Source organism: Mustela putorius, unplaced genomic scaffold (assembly GCF_011764305.1).
Source record: "Mustela putorius furo isolate JIRA1106 unplaced genomic scaffold, ASM1176430v1.1 tig00000081_pilon_pilon_pilon, whole genome shotgun sequence".
NCBI classification, from domain to species: domain Eukaryota; kingdom Metazoa; phylum Chordata; class Mammalia; order Carnivora; family Mustelidae; genus Mustela; species Mustela putorius.
In genome coordinates, this window is record NW_025421272.1 from 947,914 (window position 1) to 971,936 (window position 24,023).

At 58.2% G+C, this 24,023-nt stretch overlaps 1 protein-coding gene across 9 annotated transcripts; it reads left to right on the forward strand.

Annotated features, from left to right (window-relative positions):
• The first annotated feature begins 1,687 nt into the window (after window positions 1–1,687).
• SMTN (smoothelin) lies at window positions 1,688–23,899 on the forward strand. Of its 9 annotated transcripts, XM_013063504.2 has the most exons (22): window positions 1,689–1,841; window positions 3,565–3,692; window positions 8,425–8,573; window positions 8,973–9,066; window positions 9,158–9,236; window positions 9,333–9,430; window positions 10,355–10,675; window positions 10,764–10,836; window positions 11,430–11,507; window positions 11,589–12,110; window positions 12,312–12,484; window positions 14,377–14,469; window positions 15,365–15,517; window positions 15,605–15,680; window positions 16,785–16,949; window positions 17,047–17,109; window positions 17,328–17,394; window positions 18,298–18,471; window positions 18,674–18,791; window positions 19,378–19,529; window positions 20,488–20,653; window positions 23,598–23,732. In XM_013063504.2, the coding sequence occupies exons 2-21, from the start codon at window positions 3,642–3,644 to the stop codon at window positions 20,630–20,632; spliced, it is 2,844 nt and encodes a 947-aa protein (XP_012918958.1). In that variant the 5' UTR covers window positions 1,689–1,841; window positions 3,565–3,641; the 3' UTR covers window positions 20,633–20,653; window positions 23,598–23,732. The 9 variants fall into 9 exon arrangements, with proteins under 9 accessions (XP_012918963.1, XP_012918958.1, XP_012918956.1 ...); XM_013063502.2 differs by lacking the exon at window positions 20,488–20,653 and having other exon boundaries at window positions 23,598–23,899; XM_013063503.2 differs by lacking the exon at window positions 20,488–20,653 and having other exon boundaries at window positions 18,677–18,791; window positions 23,598–23,899.
• Window positions 23,900–24,023: the final 124 nt, after the last annotated feature.

The following is a 24,023-nucleotide window of genomic DNA, read 5'->3' on the forward strand; positions in this document are numbered from 1 at the left end:
CTTCCGTACTGCCAAGACGTGATGAGCGTGTGCAAGAATTAGTAAGCCCTAGTAAGTCCGCAGGCATAGAATCACCTGTGTGGTTCCTCCCAGCCTGGCGGAATGGGGTATGGGGCGGGGGGAGGGTGTGGGGCTAGCAAGAAGCAAGCCTTTCATTGGAGACACACAGGCAGGCCCTGAGAAACTGAGGTAGCCTAGGTGTACCCCACCCTAACCCACTGTTCCGAGGGCCGCACGAGGTTTGAAGTAGGACCAAGTTAGCCTTAGAGGGGGCTGCCCCTCATTCCGGTGAATAAGACAGTATCTAGGTCAAGTAGAGAGGGCCTAGACGGGGCCCACCCAGAAGGGGACCTCCAAATGTGGGCTCCCAAACTGGGCTCTGTTTGCTCCTCCTGCTGTGTGACCTTCACAAGTCTCTTCCCTCTCTGTGTCTTGCTTTTCTCAGAGGTAAAGTGGAACCACCCCTCAGGGAGATGGGGATGAAATAAAATGACACCTTTTAAAAGAGTCTGGGAGTGTACTGGCCCTATTCTAGATGGGGTTGAGGTGGGTTGGGTGGGTGGGTGGTCACCAGGATCTGGACAGCAGGGCTGTGGGGTTCTGCTAGGGCAATAGGCGGAAACTACTTCCCTCATAACCCCCACGTAAAAGCAAATTCTGGGCTCAAAAGGTGCTGGGATGAATCACAGTTCCACCATCAGCTGTTGTCCTCAACTGTAAAACAGAACAGTAATCCTGGGCTCAAATGGTCGTTATAGGGAGTATATATACCTGGCATGCGGCAAGTACAAAATAAAAAAGCTGGAATTGTTTTTATTTGACAGACAGGACTCCAGACTCCACCTCCCGAACTCCTTGAACAAGTAGGATCCAATGACCCTGGATCTGTGGGTCGGTGGGAAGGTCCTGAGCCTCCAGCACGAAATACCGGGGACCACCCTCCCCAGTGGATCTGAGCTCTTGGGTCCCCTGGCTGACTTCTGGTGTTGTCTTGGGCGTGTTGAATCTCTCTGGGCCTGTTTTCCCCACTTACTGAATGAGAGTCTGGACTCCGTGTTCCCTATTTAGGACGCTAGCGCAACCAGAGGCGGTCCCTGGCCAGGGCGCGGGCTCGGAAGGGAAATGCATGACAGATAAAGGCAACGTCCATCCAAAGGTGTGTCGACTGGGGAAGGATAGTTGTGATGGATCCTACTCCACCTGAGACGCTCCTCAAGATGCACCAACATAGGATCGACGTGCTGCCCGGTCACAAACCCTGCTCCTAGGTGGCCGGGACCAGGTGTCCCGAAAGCAGCTTGGGCGGCAGCCAAACCTACCGCTAACGCGAGAAGGGGGCGGAGTCGGGGGAAAGGACAAGGTCTCACGAACAAAGAGGAGGGCGGAGAGGGGCTGTTCTGAAGATTCCACGAGTCGGACGAGCCCGCGCCACTTACCCCGGCTTTGGGCGCCCTCCACTACTTTGGTGCGAAGCTGAGTCCTCCTGCCCACGCCTGCCCAACCAGCCAAAGTGGGGGATGCAGTGGCCCCCAGACTACAATCCCCTACCTGGCCCGCGTAGGGCGGGGCCTGCCTAGGGGCGTGGCCGCCAAATTGAATTTCCCCAATGGGGCACGAGAATGGGCGGAACCCTCCCAAGAATTGGCTGGCGCAGCAGCGAGGGGCGGGGATGGCAGGGAGGCCGGCGAGGCTGGACGGGCGGCGCTAGCAGAATCTCGGGGACGGTTGCTGAGGGGGACTGGGATCCCGGTCGCGGCGCCTTCCGCCTGACCGCTCCTACTCTGTCGGATCCCGAGCGACCTAACCAGAGCCAGCGCCGAACGGGTGGGCCGGACTGAGAGGTGGGTGTGCAGGCCTCTGGGAGGTACCGGGACCCCCGACGGGTCCTGGGGGTGGAACCCGGATATCTGGACAGGGGTTCCGGAACTGGGTCCCAGACTTGATAGCTCCCACCCATCCACGGGGGCTGTAAACCATGGCATAAGGTTCTAGACCGCGGGAAAGGATACCACCCACGGCCCTTCAGGAGGTTCCACGAACCTCAGGGTCCCTGGTCTGTGGGGGCACACACTTTGGGGAAGGTCCCACATTATTCTAAGGCCTCTCTCAATCCCTGGGGACCGCAGACTATGTTGTGACAGGGAGCTCTGTAACTGAAGTCAGGCAGCGGCGGGAATCACTAAGGAGAAAGACACTTCCTATAGTAGTACCCTGGTGTCCTGGCTTACGCATTAGGGATCCCTGCCCCTCAGGAGACATGGGGGAACTCAGAGTGTCCACAGAACCTATGTCAGGAATTGCTGAGGCATTTTGGGGGGATTACCCCAAAGTAGGTAGGTAGAAAGAGGCAAAGACCCCAACAGAGGGAAGATGGGTGGTTGACACCTATCCAACCCTAAGGGGTGGGAAAGGCAAGTAGCCACTTGAAAAGGCAGGGTCTGAAGAACCCCAGCTCTGTGGATTAGGACATCCCACCACCACCAGACCCCTTCACCAGATGGGTGACTCGACAAGTGAGTGTTCTGAGGAAGGGGAAGGCATAACTGAGGAATGAATCAACACAAGGTTGGAGGGGCAATCCTGGGGCCATTTCAGTCACCACACATTAACTAAGCACCTATGGTGTGTCAGGCTGTGGGCCCTCGAATTCCATAAAGACATGAGGGCTGAGGAAGGAAGGAAAGAGCTGGAAGTTTAGGCCAGGATTTAGAGGGCCATGATGGGCAGTGATGGGGCAAGAGGGAGTGTCCTGAGCCCCTAGGGGCACTTTGGAAGGGGGCTTCAGGAGCAAGAGGGGGCCAAGATTTTGATTAAATCCATCTCTGCCCTGGGTCTTTGGGATCCTTCTTCCCCCCTGTGACAAATCCCTGGCCCTTTTCAGTCCTCACTTTGCCTATCCAGAGATTGGATGGTACAGGTTCTGAAGGCCATTCTAGCTGGGGAATTCAATTTGAAGTGTGTAAGTTGGCAGGAGGAGCTAGGTGCCTGGACACCTGGCTTCATGAGGTCTAGGTAGCTGGCATCAGGGGGAGGTTAGGACAGGGAGAAGAAAGGAGTGTGTATAGAGGGCTGCCGTCAAGAACTGGAAGACGGGATGTTATCTCCAAATGGATTAAATCAACCGGGGAAATGAGGAGCAGTGGCAGCATGGATTTGGATATGGGCACATCCCACAGCCAGGGAGTCTGAGCTTTCAGCCCAGGAGGGAGCTGGGCAGGCCCTGGGGATAGGTGGGTGGGGCAGGAAACTGGAGTCTGGCGGGCACCCCCTGGTGGTGAGCAGGCTGTGGTGGGCCTTAATCCAGGTCTCTACTCTCGCTGTGAAGAGCCCAGTTTAGGCCACGCAGCAGGCTAGCCTTAAGTTAGCTGGGCTTGAACCAGGGTTTGTTAAGTTTTCAGCATATCAGCCTAGGACTGAGGGAAACTCCCAGCCCGGAGCCACAGGGAGCAAGGATGGGACCCCAACAGATGATCATGGGTTAGAGAGGGAAACTGAGGCACAGAGCCCAAGTGCCTGTGTTTTCCAGAGGTCCCGGCATGCCTAATTCATGTCTGTCTCCTGCAGAATTCCCTGAGCTGTCAGGTGCCACAGGCACTGGAGATCTCACGAGGAGGGGACGGACAGAGGTAGGGGCCAGCAAGATGGCAGATGAGGCCTTTGCCGGGCTGGATGAGGGAGCCCTGCGGAAGCTGGTAAGTGGCCCATTCATCCCTGCTGTGATGACAGGCAAGCCAGGTCAGAGGCAGGGCCTGTCCAGGCTACCTCTCAGCTGATGAGGGGAGGGGTGGAGGGAGGGGGCAGGAGGAGGGCTCAGGCGAACAGGACTAAGCCTGTTATGCATGACTGGTGCCACGGACCCACTAGCATGTGCCTGTCCATGCCAGGTGCTAAGGCCTGGTCCCTCCCAGGCCCCCACTGCCACCACCTGTTTAAACAGTAACTGCTGGGGACTCACCCATGTGTAGCTATAGGTGTGGGGAGGCTAGATTTGCTCTCCCAAGCAACTACCTGGGCCGTGCCTGCCCCTGGAGGCTGGCCCAATGATAACAGTAGCACCAATGATTTAAAATGCCAGGGCACAGGGGCGCTTGGGTGGCTCAGACTCTTGGTTTTGGTGCAGGTCGTGATCTCAAGGTCCTGGGATCCAGCCCCACGTCTGCCCACCCTGCCCCCCCCCAGCTGGAAGTCAAGTTGAGGATTCTCTTTCACCCTTGGCCTCTCCCCCTGCTCTCACACTCTCACTCTAAAATAAATAAATAAATCTTAAAAAAAAAAAAATGCCAGGGCACAGCAGGGGTCAGGCTGGGTGCTAGACCATCTCACAGAAACTGTGACTACAGCAGCTCCAAAAGCCAGGAGGGCACTGTGTCTCAGAGAGGTGAAATCACTTCCCCGAGGGCACCCAGCTACAAAGAGGGTGTGCCAGGATCCAAACCCCAAAGAGAGGCATGGGGGACCAAGTCTTGGATAAATCAAAGCAAGAAGAGCCCATAAAGAGGGAAGGGCCCTTGAGGGGGCTTGGGGCTCCTTATAAGCTCTGTGATTTCTAGTGTATCATTTTTCCCTCTCTGAGCCTCAGTTTCTTTACCTGAAAAATGGGAGAGGGAGATCTGTGCAAACATATATCCAGGTCCTAGAGTTGGCATGGGGATAGGAGGCATGGGCCCATATCTTAGAGTGGAAGAATAGGCCCACTCTTTTCCCAGCTTCTTGATCGCCCTATCTAAACATAGCCCACCCGTCCCGGTGCACAGAAAGGCTGTAGGGCAACACAACAGGACACGCACGTGACCACTATCAGGGGCAGGGAGCTACTGAACTGGAGGAGGGGCCAGAGCCCCGCCCCCCAGACCTTAACCTTTGGGGCGGGGAGGGGGGCGAATTAAGATTTACCTTTCCTAGGAAAAGGCTAGTGACCTACCCACCCCCATACCATTCTTCTGGGGACAGGAGTCACTGGGCAGTGGCCAGTGTTGCCATGATGTACCAAGGCAGTCAGCCTGTGTGCCCTCAGACAAGCCCTTTAGATTTTCTGGGTGTCTGCCATGGCCACAGCCTGCTGTGTGGCAGATTGGTTTTCCAGAAGCTCCCACCACGTCAGCTCGACCTCCCCTCAGGAAGTCAGCTGAGGGTAATAGAGGCAAAGCGTGCCAGAAAGCAAGTCAGGCCCTCGCGCATCTCCGTCTTTAGGGGTCCCCTCGGAGGCTCAGGGCTCTCCAGTCGCCAACCCCGACTGGGCCCATGTGGGCTCGTAAAGAAGCCCAAGCGGTAGCTGCTGTCGGCCCAGCCCCGCGCCCTCGCTGGGAAAGAATTAACTAGACGCTGCCCATCGTCTTGGGACCGCGAAGCCGCGCAAGGTCACTCCCGGTTCCTCCACGGCCGGCGCCCGCCATTACTTCGCCCCGGCACTGCTGAGGGTTCCCGCCCGGAACGCCGGCCTGGCTCCCGCCGGCTTCGTGGCAAGAACGGGGGCGTCCCAAGCCGGGCTCCTCCCCGCAGGGCCGGGCCTTATAAGGGAAAACTGGCTGGTGCCCCAGCTTCGGGCCGATTCGGGGACCCGGGCAGCAGCTTCCGGCCTACGCTCCCGCACATTCCTGAGGACGGGGCGGGGTGCCTGCGCGGGATGGGGCACTCGGGGACAGCCACGCCGCGTGTCCCCCTGCCACATACCCGGACGCCCTCCGCCTCGGTCCCGGGGTCCGAGTTCAAGCTCCGGCGCTCACTAGCTGGGTGACCTAGGGAAGCTGCTTAAGTGCTTTAATTTCCTCTCCGGAGTCGGAGACATTAAAGCAGGCTGTGGCGGGGGCTTCCTGTCTGGCTCCGCACCGGGCGCCCGGTTCCGGGCGTCCCGAGAGGGGCGTGGGCGGTGCCCTGGGAAGACTGGCGGTTCCGGAGCCTGTGGGCCTTCGGCGCCCCCTGTCGAGGCCTCGCTCCACGGCCGGTTTCCCGGGGTCGCTGGAGGAGCTGGGACTGAGGAAATGCCTGGAAAGTCTTCTGTGTAGTGCTGGTGGGGAGACTGAGTCCCAGAGAGATGCTGGGGCCTCTCAGACCCCACCCCGCATTCCCCAAGAGCGAGGACAGAAAGGCCGGGAGACCCGGCCTCCCAGGAGGAGGAAGTGCTGTCTTTCCTCCCGGGAGAATTTCACTGGGCAGTTTCGGAAACCGCCCTATCCTCTTCCCCTTCCTTCTGGTGGACGATGGCTCTTTGTACTTCCTTCCCTCCCTCCCACAGCCCCCTCCACACACAACGGTGGGGCATGAGAGGGCAGGGAACATAAGCCACACAACAGGGGTACTGTCAGCCAACAGTATCCAGGCTCAAGGGCAACGTCATGCTGGGGACGACCAGTAGCATGAGGTTTTCCTTCCCCCAGCCCCACTCTATTCATTTGGTGGGGGGATCAGCCGGAGGATCCTATTTTCCAGATGGGGACAGTGAGTCTTCTCAGAGGTAGCCATGTTTCCACATCATGCTGTTTTCAGGGATAAGAACCCCATCTCTGGAACCCAGGGCATTCAGAAGAGGTACCCAGGAGACAAGAAGGCTAGACATCTCTTAGCCTCTTTACCCTCTGTACAAGGGCACTGAACCAGTTGACTCCTCAGACCCACAATTTCCAAGTGTAACACAGACAGCTCTAGTTCTGAGGCCAAGACTGGAGGGTGGGAAGGTAAGCCTCTTGCTCCCTCCCTCTGCTATAATAGGCCCCCTTTGGCCTTTATAGTTGTCTCTAGTCCAGGCTAGAGAGGGTTCCTTACACAATGGTGCCAAGGCCCTTGAGGTACCCACCTTGGCAGAGGGACCCCAGCAAAAGAGCTATTTCAGCACAAGGCTGACGCTGGAGTCAGAGAGACATGGGTTCGATCCTGGCTCAGGTCATTTGGCTGTGAGCAAATGACTTTTCTCCCCCTTGAACCACAGTTTCCTTACCTGTCAAATAGGAGTGATAAAGCACCTAGGGTTTCTGTGAGATTAGGGCAGACTGGGGGCTCAGTGCTGGGTCTGTCATAGAGGTTCCCAATAAATGTTACTTATGCGTCATATCTTACACTTATTTGTCCTTGCCTTTCTCTCCTTCTAAGTGGCTGGAACCACGGAGGGGGTAATGTTTACTATATGTACAGCTATGCAAGGGGACCCCAAGTCACTGCCCCCATCCCCACCCACTGCCCTGAGGTGGGAGCAATTGTTCCTTTTGGCAAATGAGAAAACCAAGACACAGAGAGGTTAAGGACCTCCCAGCCACCCAGCCAGGCGCAGACTGAGGGTGGAGCAAGCTGGGGGTTCTGGCCTGAACCTCAAGGGATCCTCCCATAGCTTCACAGAAATGTGGAGCCTGAGGGACTCGTGGAGAGATCTGTCCCCCAGAACTCTCCTTACTCTTTTCAGACCAGGGCAAGTGACCTGATGGCAGATTGGACCAACCCATACCCCTACTGAAACCTGTCCCCACCACTTGACCCCCTGCCCTGGAGTAGGAAGGAATGATGGAGGAAAAGGCTATAAAGGAAGGAGGTAGAGGGTTCCTGAACCCTACCCCTGAATGATTTCCCTGGACCAGTCCTCTCTCTCTTGAGCCACAGACTGTAGAGGGGAGAGATGTGGGGCCTGGGCAGGGGGGAGTACAACAGAATTGGCTGACTGCCCAGCGAAGGTACCCTTTCTGAACCTGGTTAGACCAGCCACCCCCAATCTCCCAGGGATTGAGGGGCTAAGAAGCTGGTGGGAGCACCTCCCACCCCCCATTTATACCCTCTCTAGGGCCCTGGGTAGACCCTAGTGCAGCTATATTATCTGTCTGGGGAGCTGACCCTCCTACTCTGGGCCCTGGAGCCTTTGATGGTGGTTAGGACTGGGTCAGTATGGGGGGGAAAAATAGCCTCTAGCCAGTCAAGTTACTAGGACTCCTGAACACCTGCTTCTGCATAGGTTTTTCCATCAGTCCGATGTGGATGAGGCTGCCACTCTCAGCAAGGCTGTAGTGCTTTGGGACAGAACATGGGAATCTTCCTTGCTCACATGGTGGACTCTAGCTATCCTAAGCACGCTTTCCTCCCCAGGGACCCTGTTGGGAGCCCATAGGGTGGCCTCACTCCTCCTGACTCCCAGGCTGTTTTAGGGGGTTCAATGAAGAACTCTGAGACAGGAGTCAAATCTTAGGAAGCAATGCCCAGGCGGGTGGTTGCTCGCCGCCCACTCTATAAAGCGATCATGCACAGTGAGCCATCTAGGAGCTCTATTTCCATGGGCCGGGTCTCCCTGAGACCCTGGGTGGGTGGGAGGGCAGGCTTGTGACAGGCATGTGGCAGAGAGAGTAGATACAGACCACTCATTGTGGCCCAGGCCAAGCTGTGGGCAGCTGGTGCCCGCCCTCTGCCCCAGCAGCCAAAATGACTGGCCCCTCGCCCCCACCTATCCCACAGCTGGAGGTCACAGCAGATCTGGCTGAGCGGCGCCGTATCCGCTCAGCCATCCGGGAGCTGCAGCGGCAGGAGCTGCAGCGTGAGGAGGAGGCCCTGGCATCCAAGCGCTTCCGTGCTGAGCGGCAGGACAACAAGGAGAACTGGCTGCAGTGAGTGGCCAGGGAGGCTTGGTCACACAGGTGGGAGGAGGCTACACTGGGGGTTCAGCAGGTGTTGTGCAGGCAGGTGGGAGCACAGGTGTCTACTCCCCAGCTGGGTGTGCAAAGGGCAGCACAGGCAGGCATCTGGAATACGCTGAGATGTCTGTGGGTCCGGACCCCTCTCCAGTCGTGGAGTCCTACACATGCCTGTGTCAGTAGCATATCGGAGCCCGTGGTCTTAGTGCTCACATACATGGGCATGTGTGTGCCAATGTGTAGCCAGAGGGCATGCACTGCCACCTGCCCCCTGCCAAGGTTCTGGGTACCTAGTCCTGGCCGCTGCCCTCAGCCCGCATCCTCTGTGACCTGGCTATGGCAGTGGGGGTCAGAGTCCTGATGTCCCCGCAGCTCTCAGCAGCAGGAGGCGGAGCAGCAAGCTGCTCTGGCGCGGCTGGCTGGGCGGCTGGAGTCCATGAATGATGTGGAAGAGCTGACCGCACTGGTGAGGCCCAGGCCAGGGCAGGGGATGGGCCAGGGCGGGTGAAGAGCCAGACTCCACAGTCCAGCTCTCACGGCCTGCTTCTCATCCCCAGCTGCGAGGTGCCGGTGAGTATGAAGAACGCAAACTAATCCGTGCTGCCATCCGCCGCATAAGGGCCCAGGAGATTGAGGGTATGTGTCCCGCCCCAGTCCCGCCCTGTGCCCTGTTGCTCACCACCCACATCCCCTCCTGGCCACTCACCTGGCATTTTTTTCCTTCCCTTCCAGCCGCCACATTGGCCGGGAGGTTGTGCAGTGGGCATGCCAACAGTGGCTCAAGAGAGGAGAGCAAGGGACGGGCAGCACAGAGGCTGGAACGGTGTGAGGTAAGGAAGGTGGGCAGGGTGGAAGGGTAGCCCAGTGTCCTGCACCCATGGATGCCAGCAGCAGAGAGCACCAGTGTATCTTTGCTAGGCTGGTACTTGACTGGGGGTGAGAGGTGTTTGGGGGACACTAAGGCTCTGTCTCAGGCCTCTGCCTATTCTCCTGCACAACTTCTGGCCATGTGTCCCCCAGTCCAGGCTCTGCATCTAGCCAGGCCGTCCCCTCAAAGCCATCTTGTCTGTACTGCTCCCGAGTGTGTCTCCCATTACCACCCTGCTGGCTTCCCAACTTCCATGCCTACCTCTCATCCACCATGGCCATCCGGCCCTCCATAGCCATCCGACCTCTGCTCTGTAGCCAGTGCAGTCTCCCTGAAATGCAAATCTGACCCTGGTTACCTCCCCAGTTTAAACCAATCCCTGAGGCTGTGCCTCCCTATCCAGAAGCCCACATCCTGACTTTGGCTTATCAGGGCCTGCCTATCACATCCCAGCTGATGGGTGGAGCACTGCTGGGAATTGACTATTCTCTAGGGAGTGTGGGTGAGAGGTCAAGCTGTGTAGATTCCCTAAGTGGCCAGCAGAGGCCGCTGGGTCCCAGTCCCTGAAGGACTACCCCCACAGACACACACGCACTGATTAGTCTGACTAGGATCCAGGAGTCAGGGAGCCTCTGCTCCAGGGATCTATTAAGGCCAGGAGTCCCCAGCAGGTCTCTTGTCATCCCCTACCCTTGGCATAGGATCTGGTCCTCTCCAAACCACCCTCAACTAGGCAGTGCCGGGAGGCGGGGAAGTGAAGATCAGCCTGCATGCGTGTGTGGGTATGCTCATGGGAAGCTCTGCCTACCCCCTCTGCTTTGCATGCCCTGCCCTGGGCACCTGCCAGTCTGGGGAGCTTTGGCGGCATCCTGTGGATCACCCACAGGTGCCAGAGCCAGAGAAACAGGAGCAGCAGGCAGAGGTCCCAGAGCCAACCCCACCCCCCCAGAGCACCACCCGGGATGTGACCACGGTGACACTCCTGCTTCGGGCCCCACCTGGGGGCACACCCAGCTTACCTGCCTCGCCCATCAGTTCACCCACCACTGCTTCTCCTGAGCCTCCACTAGAGCCTGCTGAGGCCCAGTGTCCTGCTGCTGAGGCTGTGGGCAGCCCTGAGCCACCCTCCAGGCCACCCAGAGCCACCAGTCCTGAGCCCCAGGAACCACCAGCCACCCCCAGCACTGAGAGGCAGGTGATCAGCAAGGTGAGTCTAGATGAGGGACAGGGATACCAGGCAGGTGAGCTCCTTGATTTGGGAGACAGGCTCTGCCTATGCTGTGTTTCCCCTGCAGCTCCTGCCTGGCCTCACAGAGCCCCCAGCTGTCCAAGGTCCCACCAAAGGTCCCTCCAACACAAAGAGAGCAGGTGAGAGTCCCAGCAGAGGTAGCTACAAGCCTCCCCTTCTGTGTCTGGAAAATGGGCTCTCTTGCCTAGACAGCTTCAGCTTCTTCAAGGCTAGGCAGTCCCTGACACTCCTCCCACTGCCCTGAAGTGTCCCCACCCCCAGCCTGGCCCGCCCCCCCACCCATGGCCAGAGGCCTCCCAGCAGCCTTGAAAGGCAACGGGCCTCAGGCACATTCTTTTCCCCAATAAGGGAGTGCACCCATCTCCCAGCTGAGGCCATGGGTAGTACTGGCCCCCCCCGGGGGGGGTGTCCCCCACCCCCATCAGCAGGGAGAATCTAGGCACCCTTCCTCCAGCCCAAGCCTGGCCCCAGCCCCCACGAGTGTCCAAGTCATCCTAGGGTCAGTGTGGGAGGAGAAGGAGGAGCCTATAAGCTAGATACAGCTGAATGGGGAGGCCAGGAGCTAAGGAGGTACAAGATGGGATGGGGAGGCTGGAGTACAAGAAGGGGCTGAGAGGCTGAGGTGGTGTGGAGAAGAGAACTAGGAGATGTGGAACCCCCATAGGCAGTCTCCTTTATCTTCCCCTACCTGGCCACCACCATTTTTCCAAAGTGCTAGACCTGGCTGGACCCCGTCCCTGCCAACGCTCCCTGTCGGTGCTCAGCCCCTGCCAGCCAGCCCAGAACCGAGGTACTACCTGTTCCCACTTCTGGAGACTTGGGGCAGTCCCTGGCCCACCACGTCACTGATAGCCCTCTTAATCCCTTCTAGAGCCCCCCACCCCTGCCGGTGGACCTTCCCCATTCCAGCGGGCTGGCTCCGTGCGGGATCGTGCGCGCAAGTTCACCTCTGATTCTCCCATGGCTGCCAGGCTCCAGGATGGTCCATCCCGATTGGCCCTGGGTTCCTCGACCCCAGCAAGACTCCTGGGCCCCTCCCACATCAGCACTACCCCTGCCTCCTCTTCCAGCGGCTCCTCCTCACGGGGCCCCAGTGACACCTCCTCCCGCCCCAGCAAGGAGCCACGAGGAACAGCCAGGCCCCTGGCCCAGCTTCAGAGCTACCCCCGGGAGGAGGGCCCCAGGGGGCGGGGCTTGGCTGCCAGGCCCCTTGAAAACGGAGCAGGGGGGCCCGTGGCCCGCTCAGAGGAGCCCAGTGCCCCGCTTCCCGTGCCTGTCAGCATTGCCGAGCCAGGGGCCAGTATGAAGACCACATTCACCATCGAGATCAAGGATGGCCGTGGCCAAGCATCCACTAGCCGAGTGCTGCTGCCCACAGGCAACCAGAGGGCAGGTAGGCCTCCCTGCTCTCTCACCACTGCTGGGAAGGAGTGTCTGCAGCCAGCCACCCACCCAGCTCTGCAAATAGGACCAGCGCTGTGGCCAAGGTTCAGGGTGTCTCCAAAGGCTGTGCTGGGAGCAAGGGGCACCATTAGCCTTGGCTGGCATCTCCCTCACTGCAGCTGATCTGACAGTAGCCCTTCTCCCCCTCCAGAACTGACGCTGGGGCTCCGGGCGCCTCCCACCCTCCTCAGCACCAGCAGTGGGGGCAAGAGCACCATTACCCATATCAGCAGCCCCGGGACCCTGGCCCAGCTGGGTAGCATCACTCACGTCACCAGCTTCAGCCATGCCTCCCCTGGTAGCCGGGGAGGCTGCAGCATTAAGGTGAGCCCCTCCTTACCCCACCAGCCTCACGATCCATCAGTCTTCTATAGACTGCTTCAGGATGTAGGGCTAGCGGAATTCCTCTGCTCCGCTTCTCCCCGCATTGCACACACAGGGAAACTGAGGCCTGGAGAGAGAAGATGGCTACCTATAGTCCAGAGCCAGTTGGCGGCAGAACTAAGGGCAGACCCAGCAGGTGTGTCAGGAGCTTACTTTGTACTGGCCTCAGGCTTCCCACATGCTGGTGTGGTCCTTACTCCAAAACTGGTTGGTTCATTCCTAATGAACAGATGGGAAAACTGAGGCTCAGAGAGGGTAGTGCGGGCTTGCCCCCTCTTCATGTGGTAGCCCCAGAGCTCCTGCTCCTTTCCAAACTGGACCTCAGCCCCAAGAAGCAAAGCTGCTTATCTGCTCATCCAAGATCAGCCTGGCCTCTTAGGAGATTGGAGATTAGTGATTACCATCTGCGTCTACATCTCTGAGGGGTTGAGCAGAAGCATGGGTGGGGGAATAGGCAGGGGGAGGCAGCAGCCTAACAGGTGCCACAGGAACTGAATACGCCGTACCTTTCCATTATTCATTCCCGAGCCTGGGATCAGCCGGCTGGGAGCTGAGCTGGGGAAGGGACTCCCCAGTGGGCCGTCTGGCTGCCCAGGTAATGTCCTCTTGGCTTCACTGGCGACTAAATGGGACTTTGGTTGAGGTGAGATGGCTAGAGCCAGCTTTGAGCCTTCTCGGGGGTGACTGGAAGAGGGTGGGGGCAAGAAAATACCTTTCCCCCTCAGAGCAGGGACCTCTCTGCTCTCTGCCAAGAGAGTGAGGGGATGATGCCTTTGGGGTGGGTGGGAGGTAACAACAGTGAGTCTTGCGTCTAATGCAACTCACCTCAGTTTCCCCGTCTAGAATGGAGGGAAAGCAGAAAAGTGCCTCAAATGGGCTCAGAATCTATGGTTGGATCCAAGGGCCACAGGCAGGCCAGAGAATGTTTATGTCAGGGATGAGACACTTGTTCTAGCACATTGCTCAAAGTCCTGCCTCTCTGCCTCCATTTCCCCCATTTGTTCAAGCCTTTCTAAAATTGTATGGCCTAAAGGCAAAGGAGCACAGGCTCTGGAGTCTGGCAGGCTGGATCCTCACAGCTCATGCAAATGGTGGCCCAGGCAGGCCCATTCCTTGCTACCTGCCTCGGTTCCCCCATCTGCGGAGGATGGGGCTGTGGCCTTGGTAGTCCTTCAGAACCTGTGCAGCATTGCTGTGCTGCCCGTCTGCGATCTGTGCAGGGCCAGGCCTGGCGGTCTGCCTGCTTGGGCAGGCCACCCCTCCCCCACAACCCCCTCCACAGGGAGCCCAGAATAGGTTTCTATTTGGGCCCGGGCCCCAGCCCCAGCTGGCGGGTGACAGGCTGGGAGGCCCGGAGGCCAGCAGGGGCGGGGCAGGCCCACTGCCCTTGCCTTCGCCCTCAGGCCAGCTGCAAAGACTCTGACACTGCCAGCCAGAGGCAACTGTCCCTATCCCTGTCCCCATTGTCACCCAACCATAGAACCCCTGCCATCACCATGCCAGGGGTCCCGGGGCCCGGGTCTGAGCTGGCTGTGGCCCTTGAGGAGCGATTGGGCTTGGCGTTGGAGGAGCTGCGGGCAGTGGCTGAGGCTGGCCGGGCGGCAGTGACCCAGGCAGCTGAGGCAGCAGCCTCAGCCATGGAGCCCGTGGCCCGGGCCGCTGAAGATCTGCGGGTGGAGACGGCAGCGCTGAGCCGGCGGCTGGATGCACTGGGCAGGCAGGTGGAGGTGCTGAGCCTTCGGCTGGGGGTCCCACTTGCGCCTGACCTTGAGCCTGAGCTGGAGCCCAGCGAGCTGCTCCTGGCCGCTGCCGACCCCGAGGCCCTCTTCCAGGCGGCTGAGGATGCTGGGACCCCCGTGGCCCACCCACCTGCCTTCAGTACCTGCCGCCGCTCCTCTGCCGGCCTTGCCCGCAGCAGCAGTCTCGTAAGTCCCTCTGGGCTGGGGAAGCGGGGCAGAGGAGGGGGCGGGTGGTGTTAAGGGGGTTCTGCTTCTGCTGAGGGTCCTTAAGATATGCCTCTACCATCACTGAGCCTCAGTTTACCTATCTGCAGAGGGACGGGGATGCTGGTGCTCCAACGCTCAGGCGAGAGGGTGCCAGGCTCCTGGCCCTGAGGCGTGCTTGGTGGCTGCCCTAGCAGCCCTTGGCCAGGCCCCAGCCCCCACCCCCACCCCCATCCCTACTCTGCCCCAGCCAGGCTGAGTCTCTCTAAAGCAGCTGCCACTTCGGCTCTCCTTACCCTCACAGCAGACAGAGAGGCCCTGCCAGGAGGGGAGGGGCTATAATAACTGGGCTGGGGGCTTGTCTGCAAGTGGTTGGAAGGTGGCCTGGGAGGGGTAGGGCACTGAGTTGGGGCTGCACGCCCCTTAGAGGGAGCAGGGGCAGGCTTCAGAGAGGACTTGGCTCTGAGCAGCCCCAGACAGACACCTGGTCAGGAGCCCAAGGGCCCTGGTTCAGCCCCTTTGGGGCATGTGTGTGTGTGTATGTGCATGGCTTGTGCTGCCTGGGCACTGGCCCAGGAGGACCCAGGCCTTGGGAACTACCAGCACAGCCTGCCTGGGAGGGGGCTGGGGATGAAGTACCAGAAAGAACTCAGTAACACAATTCCAGGGAGATGGGAAGCCCTATGGCAAGGCTGTCAGCACCTCTTACCTGAGCCTGACCACAATATGACCATCCTCGCGTGGGCAGTCTGACCAGTTTGTGGTGATTTCCAAGGCTGTGCCAACAGACCCAGGGCCTGGTCCCCCATCCTCTGGGGACAGGGTTGGTTTCATCTATACCCCTCCTTAAACTGTGTGCCTTCTCCCCGCCCTGCAGATGGAACCCGAGCCAGCAGAGTCCCCCTCTGCAGCAGTGGAAGTGGCTAATGGCACTGAGCAAAGCCGGGTGGACAAGGCACCAGAGAGGCGGAGCCCGCTGAGTGCTGAGGAGCTGATGGCCATCGAGGATGAAAGCATCCTGGACAAGATGGTGTGGCCATATCTGGTGGACTAGGGGTTGGCAGGGGCCAGGAACCAGCAGGCAGCAGATGGGTAATGACAGCGGTTCTCTCTGCAGCTGGATCAGACGACAGACTTTGAGGATCGGAAGCTTATTCGGGCTGCACTACGCGAGCTCCGACAAAAGAAGAGAGGTAGAGAGTCCCTTGCCTCACTCTAGATCCAGCTGCTCCCTTGCCCAGTTGCCCTGGGGTCCATTCATGGACCCTCTAGTTCAATAAACTGCCCTACCCAGCTTTTTCTCTAGCCCCAGATGTTCCCTGCCTCCTTCCCCCTGGATCTAGCGTCTCCCTTCCCTAGCCCTGCCTTTCCCCCTGGCTACTCCTGTTATACCAGCCACAACCAGCTTCTCTTCTCCATCCTAGACCCAGTTACTCCCTTTCCTAGCTACTCCATCTTGGATCCTATTGCTTCCCCAAGTACTGCCAGCTACTCCTTCCCTGAATCCAAATACTCTTTCCCCCAGCTGCTTTTCTCTCCTTGAGAGCCACTGATGACCTCTGTAGCCTCTGCCCCTACCCAGCTTCCCCTTCCCTGAGCACAGCTATTTCCTGGATCCAGCTATTCTTTCCCTCAGATTCTAGATTCACTTGCTGCTCTAGATACTCTCTGAAGCTGACTGCTTCCTCCAGGCCCCACTGATGACCGCCTAGCCCCTTTGCTCACCCACCTACTTCTTTAGGCCCAGTTACCCTTCTTGCCAGCTTCTCTCCTGACCACTCTTTCCCTGGATTGAATTACTTCTCAGGTACCCCCAATTACTCCCTCCTTGGATCTAGATATGTCTTCCTCCAGCTGCTCTTTTCCCCCTTGGACCCATTAAAGACCCATTCAGCCACCAGCCTCACTCAGCTTCTCCTTCCCTGAACTCTACTACTTCCGTCCTAGATCTGCATATTCATTCACTTGGGAACAAACTAAACTACTCATTCCCATAGGAACTCCCTTGGATCCAAATACTTCCCCTTTGAGTTTAGCTAGTCCATATTCCCTTGTTCCTGCCTGAGTCCATTGCCACCCAACACACCCCACCCCCTCCTGCCAAGTTATAGCTGTCTCCTCACCCTCAGCTACTCCTAGAGAGGGCCCTTGTCCCCTGTGTCTTCCGTATTTCTAACAAATTGCCCTCCACCCCATCTTGTGTGCCCCGTGTGCCTGTGCATATGTGCTGTGTGGGTGATGGGTGGCCCTTCTGGGCATGCATGGGGCTTCCCCCCTGCCACCCCCACGCCACCCAGACCAGCGGGACAAGGAACGGGAACGGCGGCTGCAAGAGGCACGGGCCCGGCCAGGGGAGGGCCGTGGCAACACAGCCACTGAGACCACCACGCAGCACAGCCAGCGGGCAGCTGATGGCTCAGCTCTCAGCACTGTCACCAAGACCGAGCGGCTCGTCCACTCCAGTAAGGGGCTGAGCAGGGCTGGGGGCTCCAGGTAGGAATATAGTCAGCCCACTGGCCCCATACCTCACATTCCTCCTCTCACCCCCTGCCCCTCCAGGTGATGGCACGCGGACGGCCCGCACCACCACAGTGGAGTCCAGTTTTGTGAGGCGCTCAGAGAGTAAGGCCGCCTGGTGTCGCCCTGTGCCTGCCTGCCTGCCCACCTCCTCAGATTCTTCCTCAAGCTCTCTCTCCGTACCTTCATCTGTGTGTCTCTGTCCAGCAGTCACTTTCTCTTCTCTGCCTGTGGCTACCACCATCCCCCCCTCACAACCCCCTACCCTATCTCCTGACGTTCAGCCCAAGCCCTCACCCTGCTCTTCTTCCCCTTTCTTGCAGATGGTGGCAGCAGCACCATGGTGCAAACCAAGACCTTCTCCTCATCGTCATCCAAGAAGATGGGCAGGTGAGCACAGGTACCCATCCCCGACTACATGGTACCTCACTGCACACCCATTCCACAGAGGGGTAGACCATAGTGCTGGAAGGTAATAAGCATACAGGCAGGGAGAGTCAGAGTAGGAATCCAGCCACTCCTGCTCCCCTTGTGATCTCTCCTGATCCGCAGCCACACCACTGGGGAGGCCAGAGATTTGCTCAGGGTCTCCCAGCTCTGAGTGGCAGTGATGGCATTGAGCCCATAGAGCGGCATGCCTGCCCCTGAGCTGCCTGGTGGCCCTCCACTTGCCAGTGTCTGCAGACCACATCCTATGTCACAGAGCACTCTGCACCTTATTCTCATAAGGGAGGAGTACACCTCTATCCTACAGAGTATCTCGGGGCCGGTAGGCTCAGAATGCAGGCTGGGAACCAGCAGGGTTCAAGAACTCTGAGTCAGAAAGACCTGTGATCACCTTCTTGCACGCCCCCCGCCCATGCCCTATGAAACCTGAGGCCTGTTTTCTCAGCTTTAGTGGAAATGGCAAGGGTCCTCCCTCCCCTTGTGATGTTTAAAATGGCACATAGGAAAGGCTCAGTAGGTATGACCTATTATTATTACCATCATTCTGATTATGCTGGTGGGCATTATTGATAGTGTCCAGAATCTGAACTCACCTAGTAACTTGATCAGAGATTGAGCCTTCTCAGAGAACTCCCAGGGCCCAAGTCTGTTGAAAAGAGTGGCTCCCACCTTTATGTCCTTTGAGCTTCAGTCTACTCTGCAAAACTGGTGTGATGAGGATGCCTCCCTTGCTGACCGGTGTTGCTGGTGGTGGATATACCACAAGGTGTAGAGTATAAGACGACTTCCTTGGCAAGTGGGGTTGAGGCTCAGGAGGAGCCTAACAGTCTCCTCCCTACCCCCCAGCATCTTTGACCGCGAGGATGAGGCCAGCCCGCGGCCCGGCAGCCTGGCGGCACTCGAGAAACGCCAGGCAGAGAAGAAGAAGGAGCTGATGAAGGCGCAGAGCCTGCCCAAGACCTCGGCCTCACAGGCGCGAAAGGCCATGATTGAGAAGCTGGAGAAGGAAGGTGCCGCCGGGTGAGTGGCAGGGGGCGTGGATGGGCGGGGCCTAATGGCCACATGGGGCGGGGCCAGAGACGGGAAGGCGCTGTGGTAGCCGTGCTAGACGGGGAAGGCAGGGGTGGGGACAGGCTGGGTGTGCTGGCGGAGGCGGTGGCCCCTATGGTCATGTGACCCGGCCTCTTTTCCCCCACCCACCAACCCCAACGCACCCCTACAGCAGCCCTGGTGGACCCCGTGCAGCCGTGCAGCGCTCCACTAGCTTTGGGGTCCCTAACGCCAACAGCATCAAGCAGATGTTGCTGGACTGGTGCCGAGCCAAGACTCGTGGCTATGAGGTGAGCTCTATGAGGCCAGGCAGCCTAGCTTCTTTCTTCTACCCCCAATCCCCACCCGGCAGCTCTGCACCTACCTCTTGGCAGAACTCCTTCTCACCCACTGTGCTTTTCACAGCCCCCATGCCTAGCAGGGAGGATGGAAGCCCTCTGTGGGATGAGGAAACGGGCTCAAAGAGGACACACAGCATGCCCTAGATTGCAGAATAAGTGATTAAGTGGAAGGGTCTACTGAGGGCCCAGCTCAGAACCAGACCTCACCCTTGGAGTCCCCCCCCTTACTGCTTTCGGAAATGGGAGTTAGGGAGCTCCGTAAATTTATATTAGCAAGGGAAATAGGGGAGGCATGACCATGTCTTAGCTGGGTGGTGCTGGGCTTCCTGGTGGCTCTGTGCCAATAAGTAGCAGATGTGGGAGTTGACAAACTGAATAGAAGGATACTCACATTCCCACTGCCCAACCGCTGTGCATCCTTGGCCCTGAGATACAGGGCCTCTCTGACCCCAATTGCCCTACATCTGGAATGCCAAACGCTGGGGGCACAGAAGTTACGGGGAAGCTGACCAGTCCTCCCACCACCCATACATAGCACGTGGACATCCAGAACTTCTCCTCAAGTTGGAGTGATGGGATGGCCTTCTGTGCCCTAGTGCACAACTTCTTCCCTGAGGCCTTCGACTATGGGCAGCTCAGCCCGCAGAACCGGCGTCAGAACTTCGAGGTGGCCTTCTCATCTGCTGAGTAAGTGTGGGCCCCAGCCCCGCTGGTGTCAGCTGGGCATCCGGGGCTACGCATCTGGGCCAGGCCCAGCTGCCCCAAGGCCCCCTGGAGCTGACCAGCTGCGCTGTCAGACAGCGGCAGAGACCCCCTTCCCCAGAAGGCCCCTCCCCTCTCTATCCTGCCCACCTGCTGCTGAGTGTGCCAGGTGCCCGCCGGAACGAAGGAGCTGCCGGCCCGCCTACCAGCCCCTGCCAAGGCCCACCAGGTGGCCCTGTCCATATCCCCTCCATTCTCCCTCTGCCCCTTCCTCCCTCTCTCTCTCCCTTTCTCTGTCCTGCTCTCCTCCCACCATCACCAGAGCTTCCTGCTCCCACGGGATCCCGGCTGGAGATTCCAAAAGGAGGCTCCTGGCCCGGGCCCTGGGCCCGCCCAGCCTATATAGGTGTTGCCAGAGGCTTATATAGGACATCAGCAAGCCCTCCACTTTGGAATCGTTACCCTGTCTGCTCACCTCACCCTCAGCACCCTCCATCTGTCTTTCCTTTTCTCCTTTTCTCTTTCTGGTTCCCCCAGATTTCTTCCTCTTCCCCCTCCCCCACCTCCTCTCACGCCTCCCTCACCCCCCCCCTCCCTGGGGCACAGCCCTCCTCTCCAACCTCAGTTGCCAATGCCATTGCCCCCCCCATTCCCGCTTGCCCCAAGAGTTCTCTGCACCTGTGACTGGTCTGGCCCCCCACCCCTGTCTGCATCGCACACCATTAGTGACCGGTAGTGAGCGGCACGTCCACAAGGGGGAAGGGGCATGCGGGGGGGGAGCCGACAGACTGCAGCACTGAGAATGTAACTGAACTCTTGTCTCTGTGTGTGTGTGTATGTGTGTGTCTCTCTGTTCTCCTACCCTTTCTCTTCTCTGCCTCTTCCCCCTCTTCTCTCCCGGGCCCTGCCTCCCCGCCCCTTCCCGGCCCCCTACCCTCCCCAGGACCCATGCGGACTGCCCGCAGCTCCTGGACACAGAGGACATGGTGCGGCTTCGAGAGCCTGACTGGAAGTGCGTGTACACGTACATCCAGGAGTTCTACCGCTGTCTGGTCCAGAAGGGGCTGGTAAAAACCAAAAAGTCCTAACCCCTGCTCAGGGGCCCCACGGTGAGAAACGCCGCCTCGTCCACCTGTGCTGTATCTGGAATCTGCTCAGAGGGGCACAGAGAGAGACCCGGGAGGTGGGTGGGGGAAGCAACTAGACCCCGAGAAGAGCCAGAAGGAGCCAGACATGGCCCTGTTTCTGGTAGTTCAGGGCCCAGCAGGCAAGACCATTCTATAAAGGGGCAGTCATCACCCACATGAGCAAGACTGAGATGGAACAAGCCTAGGAGGGAACCCCAGAGGAGGCACCTGACCCAGCCTGCAGGCCCAGGACAGTTGTCTGAAAAAGTGCAAACTGAGCTGGGATCTCAAGGACAAGTTCAGGCTAAAGGAGGGAGAGGGAGTCCTGGAAAGAGGGATGAGCCTATGCACAGGGCTGGGGGCAAGAAGGATGGAGAGCATGGCACACCCAGAGGGGAAGGAAGTTTAGTCTGGGTATGAAGGGAAGAAGGGGCCATGAGAGTCTGAACTACCTCCTGAGGGCAAGAGTCACAAAAGTTTTCCAAACAGAGAAGGGATGTATGTCGTCTGGTAGGCATTTTAGAACAATGCCTGGATGAGAGATGGGGGGGGAAGGAATGGGCTAGATAGCTGGAACTTAATAAGAAGCAGGACAGACTTCCTCATGTATCCAGCTGGGGAGAGAGAAGGAGGCTCAAGGAATCTGCTAGGCCTCCAGTTTGGGCCCTGGGGAGCTGGTGGTACCGTACTCATTGGAGAGCTCAAGAGCGGGGACAGTGTAACAGGAAGATGTTTCTGGATCTCTAAACCAGCTCTGGCATTTTCTCTCTAGTCACCTCACCTCAGAGCCACAGTAGAGAATTCAGGTCCTGAGCTAACTGTCCATTCCAGATAAGCTGCTCAGAGAAGGAGAAAAGTGGCCTGGCGTCCTGGAGGTTTTAGGTCAGAGACAGGGCCAGAAACTGGAACTCCAGACTCCCCACTTAGCGGCCCATCTTCCTTACCCCATCACTTTCCCATCTATTGTGTACAGAGAAGAAAAGACAAAGGCTCAGAGTGAGGGGATTGCCCAAAGTAAGTGAGTCAGGGACAGAGCTAGTGGTGAACTCAGATGCCCCTCAAAGCCTGGAGCCGGGGAAGGGAGGTGGGGGGCCAAGCCAACATGTGCACACATATACCCAGAGAAGCCATGCAGGTGAGGGGAGGATGGGCTTGATTCTGTCTCCAGGTCATATATGGACTTAGGAGCTGCTGCCCAGCAGGCTGGCCTGGAAGGCAAGGGGCCCAACCCAGCCCTGATCCAGTTGGAAAGTGTGACTCAGCCATGCTGTTGCTTGAATTGCCCTGTGTTTGGCCTGTCACTGGGGCAGCTGGAGCCCTGAGCCGTGAGCCCCAGTGTAAACAATGGCTTTATAAGGTCTCCAGGGAAGACACCAGAGGTGGGAGGGAGCTCCACGTTGGGGAGCACAGGATCCCTGGGGAGATAGCCACAGCTTGAAGAAGCTGCAGAGAGAGGCTGTCTTTTTCCCTATAGTAGAGCCAGGGAAATGAATCCAGCCAAGGGCACCATAGCACATCAGCAACAGAGTAAAGAACCACCTCATTCATCCTAAGTGCTCCCAGGGTCTCCCATGAGGTCGAGACATTGTTGCTATAAAGATGGAGAAACTGAGTCACAGAACAGGGCAGAGCTTTATCTAGTGCACACAGCTGATTAGGGGTACAGCCTGGACTGAAACAGAGGTCTCCTGCCTCCCAAGGTTCTTCCATGAAGGAGTCCAGGTGAGCTGGGAGTAGACCTCAGCCCTACCATGGTCTCAGGTTTGACTTTGATCAAGGCACAAGATGAGAGGAGGTAGTCCTGGACCCTTTGGTGTTTTGGTGATAGAAACAGTTCCTGCCCTTATACCTTCCCTGCCAAAGGAAATTCAGTTAACATGGACATGGGAGGGAGCAGGGCAGAAAAGGTCTTGCTTTGGGAGAGGAGGGGGAAATGGAGCCAAAGAACAAACACCAGCTTTAGAACTCTGGGCTGTCACTTGCCTAGTGGCTGCAGCCCACTCACTCCGGAGTGGGGAGATGGCTCCTGCAGTAGGGAAGAGGGGGCTCCAGGCAGGTATCAACACCCAGGGCTGGGGTGCTTGAGTCCCAGAAGGCCCAGCCCTGCATCTACTAAGCTATGGGTCTTGAAACATGCTTCCTGGTCTGTGACTCAGTTTCCCTATCTGTAAAGTACAGCTAGCACTCTGGAGGATGACAGAAGGGCAGCCCTACCCTTGAGGATGTTGTAGGTGGTCCTGTCTGTATTGGTTGGGACCTTCATCTGCCTCCCCTGCTCTACCCAAAGCAGGTGGTAAGAATTAAATAACTACCCCCACACACACACACTCACTGTCCTCCATCTTATATAGGAGGATGATCCCCTCATGCAAGGACAGGGTTTCCCAGGCCTTTCTGCAGAAGATACCAGGACAGGCATCTGAGAGCTAATCCAGGGCACAGAGGGTTACAGGGGCAGGTCCTGACTACAGAGAAAGATTTCCCATAGGTAAGGCCCTACTGGATACAATGGCCCAACCCAGAGGCTTGTGCCAGTAGGAGTGTGCCATTGAGGCTGTGTAGGAGATGGCCCTCCAGAGAGAATATGGGTGGGATCTGGAGGCAGGACACCCACCCCCCCACACCCCCAGGGGCTAGGGGTAGAGAGACAGACTGCCCAGAGTCGAATGGGGCATGGCACCCCTCTCCCATCTCCACCTCCACCTATCTGGCCTGGCTCCCACAGTGAAGCTTCTAGGCTTGGGTGAGTGGGGCCTAAGGTTTCCTGTCTTCCCGGAATGCTTTTACCCCTTCAGTCAATCAAGAATCTGGAGTTTATGGAAGACCCAACAGGCCACAAGCAGTGAAAAGACCTCCAGGTAGAGGGTAGCCACAGGAAGTGGGGCCGGCGCTGACAACCACACCCCCCCGTGCCCCCTCCCTACAGAATGCTGGTGGACTGCGTGCCGCTGGTGGAGGTGGAGGACATGATGATCATGGGCAAGAAGCCCGACCCCAAGTGCGTCTTCACCTATGTGCAGTCGCTCTACAACCACCTGCGGCGCCACGAGCTGCGCCTGCGCGGCAAGAATGTCTAGCCTGCCTGCCCGCAAGGCCCGCCTGCGGCAAGCTGCCCCCACCATCCAGGCACCGTCCCCTCCCTATGCGCCTGCCCACTGCTGCCGTCAGTCGCGACACCCTCCCCCGCATACACACGCTGCGTTTTGATAAATTATTGGTTTTCAACAACTCTGACTCCTCTCTGCCTCTCTTAGGCTTGTTCAATTCAGGGCAGCTTGGCAAGGGGTGCACATATCCCCACTCCAGCAGCCAGGTATTTGGGTCTCTCGAGAGTATTAGGGGGGCGCCTATT